The sequence below is a fragment of the Dipodomys spectabilis genome, unplaced genomic scaffold, assembly GCF_019054845.1.
Source record: "Dipodomys spectabilis isolate Male_0828 unplaced genomic scaffold, ASM1905484v1 ptg000085l, whole genome shotgun sequence".
NCBI classification, from domain to species: Eukaryota; Metazoa; Chordata; class Mammalia; order Rodentia; family Heteromyidae; genus Dipodomys; species Dipodomys spectabilis.
The window spans coordinates 4,427,614-4,446,959 of NW_024870762.1; the positions used below are offsets into that span (position 1 = coordinate 4,427,614).

Consider the following 19,346-nt stretch of genomic DNA (forward strand, 5'->3'; position numbering starts at 1 on the left):
CCACACCGGCCCGGGGGGCCAGTGGTGGGGAGGGAGTGTGGCTGGCTACTGCCCACTCCTTGTGGCGACCCACTTAAGAGATGAAGGCAAAAAATCTCACGGCCCGAGTCCTGCACAACTTCCATCCTTACAGATAGGAAAAATACTTTTGCTTTCTACAACCACTAATAAAATCTTTATTTAAAAAGCAATTACAAATATTCTTTATTTGATAAGCCCGAGTACATAAAGCTCTCGGCACAATCCTTCAGACCCCTCCCCCCCCCCCAGAAACACACAGACATACACAGGATCTAGATCCATCTTCATTTCTTGTTGGCTTGGGCAGTACCAATAACACACTGGTTCACCTGAAGATAAGGGATTATACAGGGTAAAAATGTTTGCAGAGTAATCGGAACAAATTCCCCAAGTTGTACCACCCCCAATGCTAGGGCTACCCTCTAGAATACTGAAATAACGGCTATGAAAGTATATCTAAGCTGGTTCCACTTATGATTAGTTCTATGCCACTCTGGAGGAAGTAAAGAGCAGAAGAAATGCAGGACAAAGGAACAGAGAGTGATAACGAGACCTCAAAGAGACCTCAAAGGCCCTACGTAAAATACTTATGCTAGACAAAATAATAACACCACTTATTTAGGAACTAAGCCTCCTTAGAAAATGGATCATCACAAGTCTGAAAGCAATTGGGGTCCTGTTTAAAGGACATAGGAGGGTTGGGGCTGTAAGACTCAAAGGCCCAGAATAAAACACATGAATTAACAGGAGTCAACTAGAAGGCGCTCATACCTGCCAAAGATAAGGCAATCAATGCTAGAAAGAACAACTGCAAAGCATTGAAAACGAATACTTGAGTATCTGTAATGATTAACACCTCCACACAAAAACTCAATAGGTCACCATTAGAGCTGCTGAAAATTGGAATCAAATCAATACTGAAAATCTGAACTGGAGGTATGGCTCAAGTGGTAGAGCTAAAAAAGAGGAGTGACAGAGACAGGCCTTGAGTTCAAGCCCCAGTACAAGTATACAAACATTAAAATAACCTGGACAATCAATGGAGAATTCAACTACCTTTCTTTTTCTCTTTTCTTTTTTGTTGGTCGTGGGGGCTGAATTCTGGGCCTGGGTGCTGTCCCTCAGCTCTTCAGCTCAAGACTAGCACCCTACCAATTGAGCCACAGCACCACTTCCTTCTTTTTTCTGCTTTTGTGGTGCTAAGGAATTGAACCCAAGGCCTCATGCATGCAAGGCAAGCACTCTACCATTGAGCCAACTTCCCAGCCCCAACTACCTTTCTTTTTCTACACAGACTAATTTTCAGAGCAACTAAATGCAAGCATGGATCATTTTATTGCACTATTTACAAATTATAAGTTTGAGACTTATAACCCTGCACCCAACCCTGTGGGCACTCAACTTTTTTCGCCAGTTGTTTTAGGTGATCACTAGTGCTACTTGGCAATAAAGTTTTTTGTTATTGGTTTCCTTTTGTGTTGGTCCTGGGCGCTGTCTGAGCTTTTTTGCTCAAGGCCTACTCTCTACCACTTAAGCCACAGCTCCACTTCCAGCTTTTGGTAGCTAAGTGGAGATAAGAGTCTCATGGACTGTCCTGCCCAGGCTGGCTTCAAACTGTGACCCTCAGATCTCAGCCTCCTGTATAACTAGGATTATACATGTAAGCTACTGGTGCCTGGACAAGCATAGCTCTTATATGTACAGGGAAACCCAAAAGTTCATAACTTGCTCTACTGCTATATTTAGTTTATTGCAGTGTAAAACCAAACTCACAATATCTTTCAGGTATGCCTGCAGATGGCAAGGGAAAATTCTTCATTAAAAAAAAAATCACAATAAAGATAAAGCTGAGATTAGAAAATCTTCACTTAAAAACCCTCTAAGCTGGGCGCTAGTGGTTTACCCCTGTAATCCTAGATACTTAGGAGGTTGAGATCTGAGGATCATGATTCAAAGCCAGCTCTCAGGCAGAAAAGTCTGTGAGACTTTTATCTCCAATTAACCACCAGAAAACCGGAAGTGGCACTGTGGTTCAAGTGGTAGAGCCCTCACCCTGAGCTGAAGAGCACTGAGGCCCAGTAAGACCGACAAAATCCACAAAACTCTAAATGGATGGATCAGACTGACAACACTCAATTCTGATATTATTAAAAGTAAAACAAGCCAGGTGCTGGTGGCTCACCCCTGTAATTCTAGCTACGCAGGAGGCTGAGATCTGAGGATCACAAGCCCAGGCAGGAAAGTTTGTGAGACTCTTTTTTTTTTTTCTTTCCCAGTCGTGGAGTTTGAACTCTGGGCCTGAATGCTGTCCCTCAGCTCTTCAGCTCAAGGCTAGTGCTCTACCACTTGAGCTACAGCGCCACTTCTGGTTTTCTGGTGGTTTATTGGAGATAAGAGTTTTACGGACTTTCCTGCCCAGGCTGGCTTTGAACCTCGATCATCAGATCTCAGCCTCCTGAGTAGCTAGGATTACAGGCGTGAGCCACCAGCACCCGGCTGTGAGACACTTATCTCCAATTAACTGCAAGAAAACTGGAAGTAGCACTGTGGCTCAAGTGGTAGAGTGCTAGCCTTGGACACAAAGAGGCTTAAGGAGAGTGGCCAGGCCCTGAGTTCAAGTCCCACAACTGATAAAAATAAATAAAAGTAGCCGGGTGCCTGGTGGCTCAAGCCTGTAATCCTAGCTACTCAGGAGGCTGAGATCTGAGGATCGAAGTTCAAAGCCATCCTGGGCAGGAAAGTCTGTGAGATGCTTATCTCCAATAAACCACTCAGAAAACCAGAAGTGGTACTGTGGCTCAAGTGGTAGAGCGCTAGCCTTGAGCTGAGGAACAGTGCCCAGGCCCAGAGTTCAAGGCCCATGACTCAGAAAAAAAAAAAAAGGGAGGGGGAGGGGAGAAGTGGAGGGAAGGGATAGTAGGAAAAAAACAGAGGGTGTAACAATGTTCAGCAAGTAATGTACTCATTACCTTATTCATGTAACAAACTCCTCTGTATAGTATCTTTACAATAAAATTTTAAAAAAACAATAAAAATAAAAGCAAAACAACTAGATATTAGGTGCTTTCTGAAAAGACACAACAGATGTATACTGTGCCAAGAAATCTGAACTAGAATTTCAAGTCTAATAAATCTCTAAATCTAATTATTAGCAGAAAGATATAAGGGGAAGAGAAAACAACTAACCAAAATTCAGAATACTGTATATTCAATGATCTAGTTCAACAAATAAATGACCTTAGAGTTGGGAGAAAAAGAAATCTTTCAAGCAAATAATGAGTATCCTGACTTGAACAAGTTCTATATATAAAAGACATTTGAGACATTTCAGAAACTTAGCTGCTTATTATGGAATATTAAGAAGTTCACATTTGGGCTGGGAAGATGGCTCAGTGGTAGAGCGCTTGCCTTGCATGCATGAGGCCCTGGGTTCGATTCCTCAGCACCACATAAGCAAAAAGAAAAAAGCCGGAAGTGGCGCTATGGCTCAAGTGGTAGCAGTGCTAGCCTTGAGCTGAAGAGCTGAGGAACAACGCCCAGGCCCAGAGTTCAGGCCCCATGACTGGACCCAAAAAAAAAAAAGTTCACATTAGGGAAGGAGTGACATTGTCCAAAAAGAAATGTACCCTAAGCCGGGCACTGGTGGCTCACACCTGTAATCCAGCTACTCAGGAGGCTGAGATCTGAGGATAGAGGTTTGAAACAAGCCCAGGCAGAAAAGTCCCTTTGAGACTCTCACTTCCTATTAACTAACTGAAAACTGGAAGTGGAGCTGTGCTCAAAATCAGAGTGCTAGCCCTGAGCAAAAGAGCACAGGGACAGTGTTCAGGTCCTGAGTTCAAGGCCCAGGACCAGTATATAGACACACACACAAAAGTTCATGTTGTTGAATTGATGTTGATAAAATATCAATAGCTAGGCTGGGGATGCAGCTCAGTGGTGGAGCCTGTGCTTAACATGCATGAAACCATGGGCTCATTCCCAACACAGAGATGGATGGAGGGATGGATGGATGGATGGATGGACTGACGGACAGACAGATAGATGCAGGGTATAGGTGCTGAGGCAGCTGGCTATTCTGCTTGGCAAAAGGAAAAACCTGAAAATACCCCAAATAATATAAGAACCCATCAAACGCCAGGCGCTGGTGGCTCATGCCTGTAATCCTAGCTACTCAGGAGGCTGAGATCTGAGGATCGGGATTCAAAGCCAGCCCTGACAGGAAAGTCCATGAAACTCTTATTTCCAATAAACCACCAGAAAACCGGAAGAGGTGCTATGGCTCAAGTGGTAGAGCACTAGCCTTGAGCTGAAGAGCTGAAGGATAGTGCCTAGGCCCAGAGTTCAAGCCCCACAACCAACAATAAGAACAAATAAAGAACCCATCAAAAGATTCTACTCCTATTGAGTATGTGTTTGAAAAATTATAAAGGAAGCTTGCTTTTTAAATCTATGAATCTTACAGAGTGTTGAACAAATTGTACTCGATGTAAAAAGGAACTATCATAAGAGTTGGAAACTCTGCACCTGTGTGACCTGCATGCGCACGTGTGCACACTTCTACCAATAAAGAAGCACGGGTTGAGAATGTACTGGAGGAAAAAAAAGACACTACCCTCAAGAAATGGGTAGACTGGGGTGGGGGTAGGGGAGTGGGGGTGGGGAGATTCACCATTATCACCCTTCTGCCAAGACAAACAGTAAGAAAACTTTCTGACTTGCTAAACTCCAGTGGAGGGAACACAGAGTCTCCTTGAAAATTCATGGCCATGAGCTGTCTCCTGCAGGGTTTGTAACCTGAATTCACATTATTTGGAATGCTCTGAAAAACCTGTAATTCTCCATTTCAAGGATTATTTGCCTACATCGTTAAGTTGTAACTAAAAAACACAAAATAACACATGTACAAGATTAGTCTATGTGGCCTTGTTTGTATTAGGGAAAAAAGGTGGAAACAATCCAAGTGACCAGTAGAGGGAACTGGTGGATAAATTTTGGTATATCTACACAGCGTATCCTATCCAAATCTGAAAATAATGTGGTTGGTCATCTCTGGTGATGGGAGTAATTTTGGAGTTGTTTTGTTAAAGAAATGTTCAGAAGTACATATGTACAGGAGAGGGGAAATAAGAACATGCATTCATAGCTTGTTTTTGTTTGAACTCTGGGCCTGGTGCTGTCCCTGAGCTCTTCAGCTCAAGGCTAGCACTCTACCACTTGAGTCACAGCACCACTTCCGGTTTTCTGGTGGCTAATTGGTGATTAGAGTCTCACAGACTTTCCTTGCCTAGGCTGGCTTTGAACTACAATCCTCAGATCTCAGCCTGTAGGATTACAGGCGTGAGCTACCTGCGCCTGGCTTTATTTATCTATTCTAAAAAAACTCAATTCAAAAGCCAGTAACTAAAAATGGAACCAGGTGGGCAGTCCTCCATATGCCTAGCAAGTATAAATCCTTTCTGGATAAATGTGCTTCCCCTACCTCCCACAACCCAAAGGACAGGACTTGGAATAGAGAAGCCTACAATCAGCAAGGGGTCCTGATTAGGCCTAGGATTAGTGGTAATTCACCTTAGAGGCAAATCGTAGAGAGTTGAGGGACTCAGAGACATTCTCTTCCAGGGGGGAAATGTTCACAAACATAAGCCTAGGGAGAAAGAAGAAGCCCAACCCAACATTAGTGTTCAGCAAAGATTAAACAGATCCCCAGCAATACCCCTCTCCACCATAGTTCCTACTAAATCCCTTCTATCTGTCCCTTCCACTCACATCTTAGCACTGCCGCCCAGGGAGTTTTGTAGCAAGTAGGTGAGCTTGCTGTTCCGGTAAGGCACATGGGACTCCTGGAAAGGTTGAAGAGGACTGTTATTAGGATAGGGCCAGGTTCTGCACAGCCCATCAGAAGCAGCTTCCTACTCCACCTGCCCTTGACCCACCTTATTGCTTAGGGCCATAATGACCAGTCCTAGTGTGGACAAGCTGCTGTTAATGGCCTGTGTTTCTCGAAGACGATCCCGCTCCCCAGGGCCAAGGGCTAGGCCAGAGTCTAGTCGCTCGCTCCCTGCCAGGTCCACAAGGTTGAGGGGAGCCCCACACTGCAGGCCTCGAGCAGCATGCTCCCCAGAGATCTGCAGCTGAAAAACGCTGTGGCTACGAGATGATCGCTCATTCTGGGCTGTTTGAGCCACAGCCCGATTCTGGCGGGCCAAATGCAACAAAGTCTCCACCTAGAGACCAAGGGCAACAAGGGACAAAGAGACAAGAAGTGATCAAATAATGATGCCAGGTAAGGCATGCTCTCCTGGAACTTCTTTTCTATTCAGTGAAGAGACAAAATAAGCAAGTCAAATAGACAACATATCTGAGAAGGCTAAAGGATAAGAGTATAGAGGAATAGTACATGAAGGTGTGTGGGAATGTGTAAGTTTAGACAGGACAAACAACCCAGATGGCCTCACAGCATTCAGGCAAAGTTCCTGAATTAGGACTGTCACTAATAACTGAGGAACAGCCAGGAGGCTGGCATGGCTCAGGTAAACAGCATGGACTGTAGCAGGAAACAAGACTTGATAATGCATCTTACAGATCTGCCCTTTCAGCAACTATATCACTCCTTCCTACTCCTAGTCCTCACAACTTACTGGTCAATTTTCTCCAGTTCCTTTCCCCCCTCCCCCCTCCCCACCCCTATGGTTCCCTACCTATTCATCCCCATCCTCAATCTCAAGTATTCATGGGTCCTTACCTCTTTCTCACAGGAGACAGGGACATATCGAGCATTGGTGACAGTAAGTTCCTCACTTCCTGGTCCTGCTCGACGAATCTCACACACTCCTTGGCCCTTTCGGGTCCCAGTGGCTAGCAGGTCGCGGACAGACTCATTGTAGATTTCTACGTAGCTTGCCACAAAGCTGTAGCTCCAGCCCTGGCCACTTAACTCCTGGGCCACAGCGAATAGATGCCGCAGTGCCCGAGGGATCAGCCCCTCTAATTGGGGGTCTCCTCCTGGCCCACCCTCCATTGTGAAGGTCTTGCCACTGCCTGTCTGGCCATAGGCAAAGATGCAAACTGGATAGCCATCCAGAGCTGACTGGACAAGCATGGAGATCTCCTCAAAAACTTCATCCTGTCTGCTTCCTGGTGGAAATACCCGGTCAAAGGAGAAATCGTGTCTGGTAATGGGGGCTGGAGCCCCACTCAGAGTCCCACGTCGATCATCAGACCGGGAAAGGCTAAGGCGAGTTGGAGGATCAGACAGCCCAGCAGGGCCAGGGGGAAACAGGAGGAAGCCAGGGGATGGACTGGGCTCCCCTGCGAGGACAGGGCGGACCCGGCAGAAGACCCGGATGTTGCCCTTGAGTTCCTGAAGCTGGTTGTGCAATCGCCGGCGCTCCATCTCTAGCCCATGGAGACGGTCTCCTCGTTCAGCTAGTAAGGTCGCCTGGGCTGCAGTTTCCTGCTGCAGAGATGCCACCTCTGCTTGACTGCTTGACAGAGCTGCTTCAGATGTCTGCAGTCGCCTCTGCCCAGAACAGAATAGACACAGAGAGTGAGATGCAACCAAGTCATGTGGCCAAGTGGGGCAAAGGGTGGAAGTGGGTTCCTATACAGCCCCATGGATTGTATAGATTAGTAAGCAGAAGGAAACAGACTCACAGTACTAGGAGAGAGGAGTGCTATGGAAATATCTAGAGGAGGCACAAAGATGACTGCTAGGTTGACACTCTACAGAACAGGCAAACTAAGTATGGAGCACAAAAAGAACATTCAAAAAAGTGAAGCACATATTCAAAGTGCAAAAAACTAGACTTGAATCATATGAAAGTGCAAATAATCCACTTGAAGCTCACCAAGGACTCACATGGACACAGGAGTGGGAGGGTACTTCAGACATCTATAATAGGGCTGGAGATCTGAGAAAAAGGGGAACTGAGGGCAAGGGGAAGAAACAGATCCTAGTGAGAACTATGAACACAGAGGAAGCAGAGAGGAGAGTGGAAGGAGGTGGAGGCAGGAGTGACTGGGTGGAGCCAGGAAGCACAGACAAAATGGTGGTGATAGGTAGTCGGGAGTTCTGAGCCCAAAGAGCTTCAGGGGGACCTGGAAGGGGAGGGGTACATGACCTCTGCTAGGAAATGGGAGCTAGCACTTTATGAGAATCTGACCCCCACCTCCTGCTCTTCCAGTCGGGTTGCCAACACCTTGCGCTCCTCCTGCAATTCCAACTGTTCCTTCTGGAGCGCTTGCACCAAGCCCTCCTGCGTGCCCAGCCGTTCTTCCAGTTCCAGGACACGGGCACTCAGACTCCCCAGCTCCTGCTGGCCCTGCTCAGCCTGAGCCTGTACTCTGGCCAGCTCCTCTTTTAGGGTGCTGCGCTCTGTCCCCAGAGTCTTGGCCTGTTGCTGGGCCTCCTTGAGCTGGTCCCGTAGCTGCTGGTTCTCCTGGTCCAGTGTCTGAGTCTTCTCACGACATCGTTTCAGTTCTGCATTCACATCACATAACTGACCCTTTAAGTCCCAGGCAGGACGTTTACCGGGTTTCTTCACTCCCACGACAGGAGGAGCAGCTGATGCTGGTATGGACAGAGAAAAGACAAATGGTGGAGTCCTGGCTCTCTGTCCTCTTCCCTCTGGCTTTCAGGGCCTCCACACCTGACACCACATCTATGTCCTTACCCTCGAGACAGGAAAAGACCAAATGGATTTTCCTAGGCACTCACCATCTCCTGTTCCCTATCCCAGCCTCTCACCCAGTTGTTAGATTTGTCACCTACTAGCAGGCTTCTGGGCAGGAACAGCAGGAACAGCAGGTACTGGCTTCTGGTTCTTTACCACTAGAGAATTGGGGAGCTGAATAAGAATTATTGAATCTGTGACTCTACTGCCATCCTCTTTATATTCACTCCTTCTCAGCTCCAGCTTCTAAGCATTATTACCTGAAGCAAAAGCTGTGGAACAACGGGGTCCTGTCTTCTTGGGAACTTTTTGAGCTGTCCAGAGATGGGAGAGAGGAAAAAGTAGAACAATAACTGAGGTGGTAAATACTGATTGAGCCAGAAGCAGCAAAGGTGTTTTTTTGTTGTTTTGCCAGTCCTGGGGCTTGAACTCAGGGCCTGGGCACTGTCCCTGAGCTTGTTCCTTTGTTCTTTGTTTTTTTGGGTCGGTCATAGGGCTTGAACTCTGGGCCTAGGTGCTGTCCCTCAGCTCTTCAGCTCAAGGCTAGCACTCTACCACTTGAGCCACAGCGCCACTTCTGGTTTTCTGGTGGTTTATTGGAGATGAGTCTCATGGAGTTTCCTGCCTGAGCTGGCTTTGAACAGTGATCCTCAGATCTCAGCCTCCTGAGTAGCTAGGATTACAGGTGTGAGCCACCTGCACCGGACCCTGAGCTTCTTTTGCTCAAGGTTAGTGCTCTACCACTTGAGCCACAGCATCAGTTCTTTTTTCTGTTTATATGGTACCAAGGAATCAAACCCATGGCTTCATGTATGCTAGACAAGCACTCTACCACTAAGCCACATTCCAAGCCCAGCAGAGATGTTAAAACTGGAAATAAGGTAACTTCTAACTGTCCTCTAGTACTGGAAGGCTCCCGGTGATGTCCCTCCTAAGACCAGAAATTACTGATTACACCAAGAATCAAGTTGGATGGAAATAAGTAAAAAGAGCAGGGGACAGAATTGTGCAAAGTATGCTATTATCTGTGTGAAAATAAGTGTGGGACAATGCCCATATCTGCTCAAATATACAAACTCTCCCTACAAGGACACACAGCTGCCCCACCAGGGCAAATGAAATGGGGGGAGAGGGGAAGGATATGACAACACATCCACTGTAAAGCAATCTTTGTGCCTTTGGAATTTTGAAGTCAGTGAAATATACCTACTCAAAACAGAGTTAAATTGAAGTTAGGCGACAGTGGCTCACACCTGTAATCCTAGCTACTCAAGAGGCTGAGATCTGAGGATCACAGTTCAAAGCCAGCCCAGGCAGGAAAGTCCATAAGATTCTTATCTCCAATGAACCACCAGAAAACCAGAAGTGGTGCTGTGGCTCAAGTGGTAGACTCTACCCTTGAGCTGAGGGACAGTGCCCAGGCCCAGAGTTTGAGACCCAAGACTGACCCCTCCCCCGCCAAAAAAAAGTTAAATTGAAAGAAAAGAAAAAATGAATAGAGCCAGGAGAAAAGCAGTGTACTCCCACGGCTTTGGTCCTTGTCCATCCCTAGACCCACCTGCAGTCTGGCTTTGTGTGTGTGCTGCTGTGCTGAGAGGGGGTGCTCTGGGACGGGATATGTTCATTTTGGGTGCTGCACCCTGAACTCGAGTCCGTTTCTGGAAAAAGATAAAAGACAAGGCCTATGATCAACTTCCTTTATTTATCTGTACTCTTCTCCTCTTCCTCCCCCTCCTCTTCTCTCTATTGCCTCTCTTACAACACACACACACACACACACACACACACACACACACACATTCATATTTTCTTTCTCAACCATGTGTAGTTCTGTACACACAGCTCACCTTCGCAGGTTCTAAGGCATTCTCCATCTGCTCAGGGCCCCTTTTGAGCCTGCTTCCTGGGAGAGGTAATCGGGACGAGGCCTTCACCAGGGGTGTCTTCAGTTCTACGTTCCCCTTCACTTCTAACAAGGCAGACCTCTGTTGGGAAAAAGAGACACTTAAGACAATACCCAAAAGACCAAATATCCTATAAACTCCCTTTTCCTCCAGCCTTAGTTCTCAACATCCTCATCAATAAGCATTAACTAAGCATCATTTAGGCCAAAAGCTGAGACTTGCAGACACTGTGTCAACCAAATAGCACAGTCAGAAGTAAGACATCACTGGGCACTGGTGGCTCACACCTGTAATCCTAGCTACTCAGGAGGCTGAGATCTGAGGATCATGGTTCAAGGCCAGCCCAGGCAGGAAAGTCCATGAGACTCTTATCTCTAATAAACCACTAGAAAACTGGAAGTGGTGCTGTGGCTCAAGTGGTAGAGCGCTGGCCTTGAGCTGAAGAACTGAGGGATAGCGCCCAGGCCCATAGTTGAAGCCCCAATACCGACAAAAAAAAAAAGTAGTAAGACATGACATAAAAGGGGGAACATCTTCTATGGTAAAAACTAGACAGTTGCGGGACTTCAGCTAACTTTTAGGGTAGGACTTGAAGAGCAGAGAAAAATGGACACTTCTGGAAAGTAAAAACTCAAACATCCATATGGTACAGCTATGAAACAGGCTTAAACTGGAGCTAAAATAAGGGATGGGCCGGGCGCTGGTGGCTCACGCCTGTAATCCTAGCTACTGAGGAGGCTGAGATCAGTTCAAGCCCAGGACTGGTGTAAGTCCATGTGTGCACGTTCACACGCTCACGCTCACTCTCACGCTCTCTTCTCTCTCTCTCTCTCACACACATACACACACACGCGCACGCACACACACACACCACAAACAAACAAGAATGTAACTGGATGGTGGAGCCCATCATCCTAGCTACTCAGGAGGTTGAGTAAGAGTCCACAGTTTTCATTCAACAGAGATTTACTGAACATATGCTGTGTGCCAGGCACTGATCTAGGTACTGAACTAAGTAATGAACATCTAAGTCCCTTCTTTCCCAAGGTAGCCTTTCCAAGCGAGTTCTACAAAATAATTGCTCTATAGGAAAATGATCTATTTTTTCAACACTCTCAAGGATGTACACAGCTTTTAGCATTTTGAGTATACAGACGTAATTTAATTCACTATGTGCAAAGGATGCCTTCAGGCATTGAGACTTAATTCTCATGGAACTCAGGAGAGCTTGACAGCTAAGCAGAGGAGAAGCAGTTGAGTAAAGTAAGGCTCTGAGGGATGGATTGCCTGCAACCAGGTATTGATCTAACTAGGAGTTAGCTTGGGAGTTGGAAGGCAGTAGAGAGAAAAAATTCCAAGGCGTCTGTCAAAGTCAGTCCTGTTACCCATATCATAGAAGGAATGGTTGATGTGGTTTTGATTAAAAATTTTCAGTTAAGCAGGGTGCTGGTGACTCACACTTACAATCAATCTTAGCTACTCAAAAGGCTGAGATTTGAGGATCACAGTTCGCAGCCAGCCCAGACAAGCAAACCCATGAGATTTATCTTTAATTAACTAGCAATAAAGCTGAAAATGGTCTTGTGGATTAAATGGTAGAGCACCAGCCTTACCTCCCCCCCCCCCCCCCCCCCCCGCATCAACTGACCCAAATTTTCAGTTAACTAATTTCTTTTTGTTGTTTGTCAGCATTAAGTTGTGAACTAAGGTCTATGCATTTGCTTGGCAGGTATACCACTTCAGCAATGCTACCGGGCGTTTTTGTTTTCATTGTATGTCTAATAGGGTCTTCTATTTATACCTAGGCCAGCTTGGACTGGAATCCTCTTATTTACCATTCCTGGATAACAAGTATGAAATAGCTTGCCACCTTTTATTGGCTGAAATGTGGTCTTAAATTTTTTTTTGCCCCATCTACCATTGTATTGTTTTTCTCCCGATCTCCTTCTCTCCAGCAGCTTATGTCAAGCTTAAGTCATTGTGCCCAGCCTTTTTTTTTTTTGGTCAGTCATGGGGCCTGAACTCTGGGCCTGAGCACTATTCCTCAGCTCTTCAGCTCAAGGCTAGCACTCTAAACCACAGCACCACTTTCAGCTTTTTCTGCTTATGTGGTGCTGAGGAATCAAACCCAGGGCCTCATGCATGCAAGGCAAGCACTCTACCACTGAGCCACCTTCCCAGCCCCATGACCTAGTCTTATGATCCTCCTGCCTCTGCTGCCCAAACAGCTGGATGACAGGCATGCCCTAACTGGCCAGCTCTGCCTGTTCTCTTGAGTACAGAGATTACAGATGTGCAACAACATACCATAACCACTGGCTTTTTATATATGTATATTCACTATGTGTTCTTCCAGCTTTAAATATCAATATACTGAGTTCCCAAATTTGTACTTTCAGGTTAGACCTCACTTCTGAATTTACACATTAGTGCCTCCTCAACATCTCCACTTAAAGTTGGATAACGGCCAGACCCAGTTATCAGATTATAGGCTCTTGCCTACAATCCCAGCTGCTTTGGGAGGTCGTGAGGAGGGGACTGAAGTGTGAGCTAGGCTGGGCAAAATATTTACTAGGAAAATGCTGGACCTAGGGAGCATATCTGTCAACCCAGCTATAAGGAAATCATAAATAGGAGGACTACGGTCGAGACTGGCTTTGAGGCATACATTTGAGACTCTACGGGGAGAAAGGATAACAAAAGCAAGAGGGTTGGAGGCATGGATCAAGAGGAAGGTAGAGCACCCATCTAGCAAGTATAAGAGCCCAAGTTCAAGTTCCATTAACACCCCACCCCCACCCCCAAAAAAGCAGCAGCAAACTGATCATTTGCACAACTTTTTCCTTTTGTTCACTTAATTCCAGCCATACTGGCCTCCTTGCTACAAACTCTTGAGATCTCTACTGTAATAGACTACTTCTGCCTGGAATGATCTTTCCCTCAACATCCAATTGCTTTTCTCCCTCCTTCACCACTTCCAATTATTTACTCAGTTCTCTCCTTCTAAAGGGGCTTACTGAAACCACTATGTAATACTATCCAGTCAGCTGGCTTCCTCTTCTGCTCTTAACATAATTAATTTTTTTTCTTTCTGCATAACTCTTAACACCTTTTAATAGAGCTATACAACTTACTGCATTTATTGCTGTCTCTGCATACTCATTGATAGCTAGGACTTCTGTCTCCTTCACTACTTCATCCTAGTACCTACAACTGTCCCGAGCAATCAGTAGGTGCTTAAGAAACGTTTAATGAAGCCAAGGTGCCAGTGGCAAGTGGAGCTGTGGGTAAAGTGGTAGAGTGATACCCTTGAGTAAAAAAGCTCAGGATATCCCAATGCAGGTGGCTCATGCCTGTAATCTTAGCAAATCAAGTATGAGGATAGCAGTTTGAAGCCAGCCAGGGCAGAAAAGGCTATGAGACTCTTATCTTCAATTAAACACCCCCAAAATGGAAGTGGAGCTGTGCTCAAGTGGTAGAATGCTAGCCTTGAGCACAAAAACTCAGAGACAGGGGCTGGGAAGGTGGCTCAGTGGTAGAGCGCTTGCCTTGCATGCCTGAGGCCCTGGGTTCGATTCCCCAGCACCACATAAGCAAAAAGAAAAAAAGCTGGAAGTGGCGCTGTGGCTCAAGTGGTAGGGAGCTAGCCTTGAGCTAAAGAGCTGAGGGACAGCGCTCAGGCCTAGAGTTCATCAGGTCCCACAACTGGGCCCCATCCCCAAAAAAAAAACAGAGACAGATTCCAGGCCCTGACTTCAAGCCCCAGGGCTACTCACAACAGACAGGTATTGTTAAATTACTTCTTTTAAAAACTGAACTGAATGCTACATGCCTACTTTTACAATAAACAAATATAGTAACAGTAACTCACGCTAAAACAAAACATACTTCTAATAGCTATTATTTTTTGTTTGGGACAGATTAAAGGTTTTATTTTGTCATAAAACCAGGAATGTACCTATACAAAGTTCAAAATAGGCCATCATTTTAAACAATAAGGCAATGATTCACAAAAGACTATGAATAGAACATATAATACAAATCTAATAGAACTTGTTAAAATCAGTCACATCTAATAACCCGTCTGAAGTGTTCTTGTATAAAATATAACGTTTAGAAAAAAATTTATCAATGTCTAAAAAAGTTGAGTTTGTCCATAGATACTAAATAAATAGATCTGGCAAGGCTTTTCATTTTACTACTTTTCATGGTCACATCACACAGCCCTGTTCTTTGGTTGCCAGAATACAATAAATCTCCTCAGGTTGAATCTTTACTTTGGATGAATACAAACGTGAAAAACTAGTAAACAAAGGATTCAGAAGGAACTTTTACTGGCGCCAAAGGTCAAGGCAGTATCACCTACACACACATCAGCCAACACAAAGGACACCCGCAGGATCCAGCCTTAGACACCATTTCTCTAAAAGAGAACCCTCACTTCTCACACCAAAAGCGGAAACCTGTCAGATGGGCCTGAGAATTCGAAATGGGCAATCCTGGCGCGGAAAAGTGGGACGGGGACGGCCGAGATGGAAGCTGGGGACGGGCAGAAAGACGTCGCCCAAGTCCTGCCGCCCAAGCCCTGCCGGGGTTGCTCCCCCTGTCCACACGGCCTCCTCTGCCCGTGGCACGACCGCGGGGCCGCACAGACCTTCGCCTTCCACCCAGGCCCGCCTGGAGTCCCAAACTCGGGAGCAGCGACCACCGGCCGTCGTCCCCCTCCCAATGGGCGACACTCGCCGCCCGCTCTCACCTGGGGCTCCATGTCCACCTCCGACCCGCACACGCCGGGTGGTGCAATGGAAGGGGAAAGGACACCGGGGCTCCTGGGACCCACGTTCTCTCGTCCGCTCGTGACACAAGAGTACCCGCGCGACGGGTTCTGACGGCTACCGGCCGCGCGCCACACCCGCCACTTTTGAATTTCAACCGCCGTTACCCATTCTTACCACGCTCTGCACGCAGGGGCCAATCGTCTTTGTCGCCTCCAACAAGAGCCAATGGCAGCTCCCTGCGCCTCGCGAGGCCACACCCTCCTAGCCTGCGACTTCTCTTTCCGGTCTAGTAAGTGTCCAGGAGACAGACGGGTTAAATCTACTTCCGGTTCCCTCCTCTTTTCCCCTCCTCCCTTCCCCCCCCCCCCCCCCCCCCCCCGCCTCCCAATTCCTTTAGCAGTGAGCGCACTGGATTTACGTCGCCGCTCGATACGTCAGAAAATGCGTCAAGAACGTCGCTCGGTCGTAACGTAACTGGCGTGGAGGCGGAGGAGGAGGGAGGGATTCCTGGAGAAAAGGAATTACGCGTGCGCAAACCGAAGTCCTTGCGGGAGCGCCCCCTGGCGGCTGAGATGGGGCATGCAAGTCTAAACTGTGTCGGGGTCGGAGCAGACTGGCGCCAGCGCGTGGCTTCTCGCGTCTTGGTGGGTTTGTACTGGTCCTAGGAATTAGAGCTAACATGAATTGCCGGGTCTGTCCACTTTGGGGATCATTTGGCCATTTCTCACTGAATCTAGAAACCTTAGGCATAAGTTGGGGCTTCATGAAAGCCCGGCGGGTGGAAATTCGAGGGTGTTTGTTTACAGCCCTGTTTCTCCTGCCACCTGTGATCTCAAGCGTGGGTGCTGTCATTGGCGAACTACTTTCACAGGAAGTGTCTTCCGCGCCACTTATGACGCAATTTGTGCTTTTGTGTATATGCATTATCTCGTTTTACAATGGCAAACTATTAATTTAGTTCTTACCTTGGACCTGCGTTTTGCATGTCTTTTCTGCAAGATAGATGAGAAGGATTTAGAAAGGAACAAGCAACAGAGCACAGAGCTGGTTAGATATAGATTTAGATTCCATTAGCTTCAAAGTCCAAGCAATTTTATCACACACAGCATCTACCAATCTTAATTACAAAAACAATCACCTAGCCATGTGAATAATGTACCACTTTGTCCAGTGGTTCTACCAAATTTATGCATCTGAGTTTCCATCCAATCTAGACATAGGCAGGATTTTGTTTATGAGACTGAATGACAGGGACAAAAAGATCTGCCAGGGGCTTATTTTACAGCTGGATATCTGACAGGTGTGGAACTTGAACTGCTCATTTTCAAATCTATTGTAGACTCTCCTTCCCTAAACTTTGATATCTTAGAGAAACCCTAAAAAGCAGGGACTTGAGGAAAAAAAGAAGAAGAAAAATAAAGGAGAATACTGAACAAAGGCAGTGGATGGGAAGGGAGGAACTGAAATATGAATTTTGAGAAGAAACTATAGCAGACATTATCAAAGTTAAATGTTAGACCAGGAAAAATAAGAAAGATTAAAGAATGAAATTTATTTCTCTCATTTGGTGCAGAAAACCCATTTGAAGCCAGGTGCTGGTGGCTCATGCCAATCCTAGCTACTCAGAAGGCTGAGATCTGAGGATTGCAGTTCAAAGCCAGCCCAGGCAGGAAAGTCCATGCGACTCTTATCTCCAATAAACCACTAGAAAACCAAAAGTGGTGCTGTTGCTCAAGTGATAGAGCTCTTGCCTTGAGCTGGAGAGCCCAGGGACAGCACCTAAGCCCAGAGTTCAAGCCCTGTGACCAAAAAAAAGAGAAAAAAAAGTCTGCAAGATTGTTTATTTTGCCAGTCCTGGGCCTTGAACTCAAGGCATGGGCACTATCCCTGAACTTCTTTTGCTAAAGGCTAGCACTCTATCACTTGATCCATAATGCCACTTCAGGCTTTTTCTGTGTATGTGGTACTGAGGAATCAAACCCAGGGCTTCATGCATGCTAAGCAAACACTCTAAGCCACATTCCCAGCCTAGTCTGTGAGATTTTTATCTCCAATAAACTACTAAGAAAAAGCTGGAAGTGGCACTGTAGCTCAAGTGGTAAAGTGCTATGCTAGCCTTGAGCAAAAGAAGCTCAGAAACTATGTCTCGACCCTATGTTCAAGCCTGGGATGGGCAAATACACACACACACACACACACACACACACACACACACACACACACACACACATGCCTGAGAAGTAGTCCTGGAAATTCCTTATCTCTAATAAACAGCTAAAGAAGCTCAGAAACTATGTCTCGACCCTATGTTCAAGCCTGGGATGGGCAAATACACACACACACACACACACACACACACACACACACACACACACACGCCTGAGAAGTAGTCCTGGAAATTCCTTATCTCTAATAAACAGCTAAAAAGGTAGTGAAGGTCTGGCCCAAGTGTTAGAGTACTAACTAGCCTTGGGGGGAAAAGCTAAGCAAGAACTCCAGGCCCGGAATTCCTGACTTTAAGTCACAGTACTGGCAAAAAAAAAAAAAAGAAAAAAGAAAAAGGCCAGTAACAGTGGCTGTGATCCCAGCTACTCAGGAAGCTTAGATCTGAAGATCAAGGTTCAAAACCAGCCTAGGCAGAACTGACAATGAGACTTGGGCTGGGAAGGTGGCTCAGTGGTAGAGCGCTTGCCTTGCATGCATGAGGCCCTGAGTTCGATTCCCCAGCACCACATAAGAAAAAAGAAAAAAAGCTGGAAGTGGTGCTGTGGCTCAAGTGGTAGAGCGCTAGCCTTGAGCTGAAGAAATGAGGGACAGCACCCAGGCCCAGAGTTCAGGCCCCACCTCCAGAACCAAAAAAAAAAAAGAACTGACAATGAGTCTAATCTCTAATTAGCTACCAAAAAGCCAGAAATTGGGCCATTTAGTTGGATATTTTTTTCCTTTTTAAAACGTTTTTGGGGGCCTGGGAATGTGGCTTTGTGTTAGGGTGCTTGCCTAGCATGCATGAAGCCCTGGCTTCCATTCCTCAGTACCACATACACAGAAAAAGCCGGAAGTGGCCCTGTGACTCAAGATAGAGTGCTAATCTTTAGCACAAGAAGCTCAGGGACAGTGCCCTGGCCTTGAGTGCAAGCCCCATGACTGGCAAAAAAAAAATTAAAAATTGATTTTATTTATGTGGTACAGAGGAATTAAACCCAGGGTCTTATGTATGCTAGGCAAGCACTAAGCCACATTCCCAGCCCCTCCTCTCATTTTTTTTTTTCTGTGACAGTCTTTTTACTTTTACTCAGGCTGCTCTCAAATCCTCTTGGATCCACCTCCTGAGTAGCTGGGAATGATAGAAAGTGACTTACCTTAAAGCACTCACTTCACCGCCACAGCCATCCTTTTTTGTCGGTCTTGGGGCTTGAACTCTGGGCCTGGGCACCGTCCCTCAGCTCTTCAGCTCTAGGCTAGCACTCTACCACTTGAGCCACGGCGCCACTTCCGGTTTTCTAGTGGTTTATTGGAGATAAGAGTCACACAGACTTTCCTGCCCTGGCTGGTTTTCAACCATGATCCTCAGATCTCAGCCTTCTGAGTAGCTAGGATTACAGGCGTGACAACCAGCGCCCAGCTTCCACAGCCATATTTTAGAACAGCCCTTGCGGCTGACCCCATTGAGTCATCTTCCCTCCCTTCTCCCCTGAACAAATGTACCACCTGTCTTGAAAGAGAACCTATGACCAAGGCCACATCTGATGCTAATCTCCCTGACTAACACAGAAGCTGTTAAGTCCTTGAAATTCCTCAGTCAAAATAACAGTTGCTCATCCACCCCGCCTCCATCTCACCCAATTTCACTCTTTCTGCCTAATATTTAAAGAGACCCTAGTTACAAGAGGGCGGGGGGGGGGGGGGGGGGGCGGGGAGGGGTTGAATGGTATTTTCCCTTCAGCCAGGCTGAAGGAGATTTGGTTGCC

General features: G+C 46.5%; 1 protein-coding gene across 1 annotated transcript; it reads right to left on the minus strand.

Moving 5' to 3' along the window:
* Positions 1 to 166: 166 nt before the first annotated feature.
* Positions 167 to 15,508, minus strand: Kifc1 (kinesin family member C1). The gene is made up of 11 exons (XM_042684325.1): positions 15,357 to 15,508; positions 10,544 to 10,681; positions 10,255 to 10,354; positions 8,957 to 9,010; positions 8,795 to 8,854; positions 8,193 to 8,593; positions 6,767 to 7,543; positions 5,958 to 6,248; positions 5,791 to 5,864; positions 5,593 to 5,668; positions 167 to 350 (listed from the first exon to the last, which is right to left on the minus strand). Exons 1-11 carry the CDS (start codon positions 15,366 to 15,368, stop codon positions 306 to 308), a joined length of 2,028 nt encoding a protein of 675 aa, XP_042540259.1. The 5' UTR covers positions 15,369 to 15,508; the 3' UTR covers positions 167 to 305.
* Between the last annotated feature and the right edge of the window lie 3,838 nt (positions 15,509 to 19,346).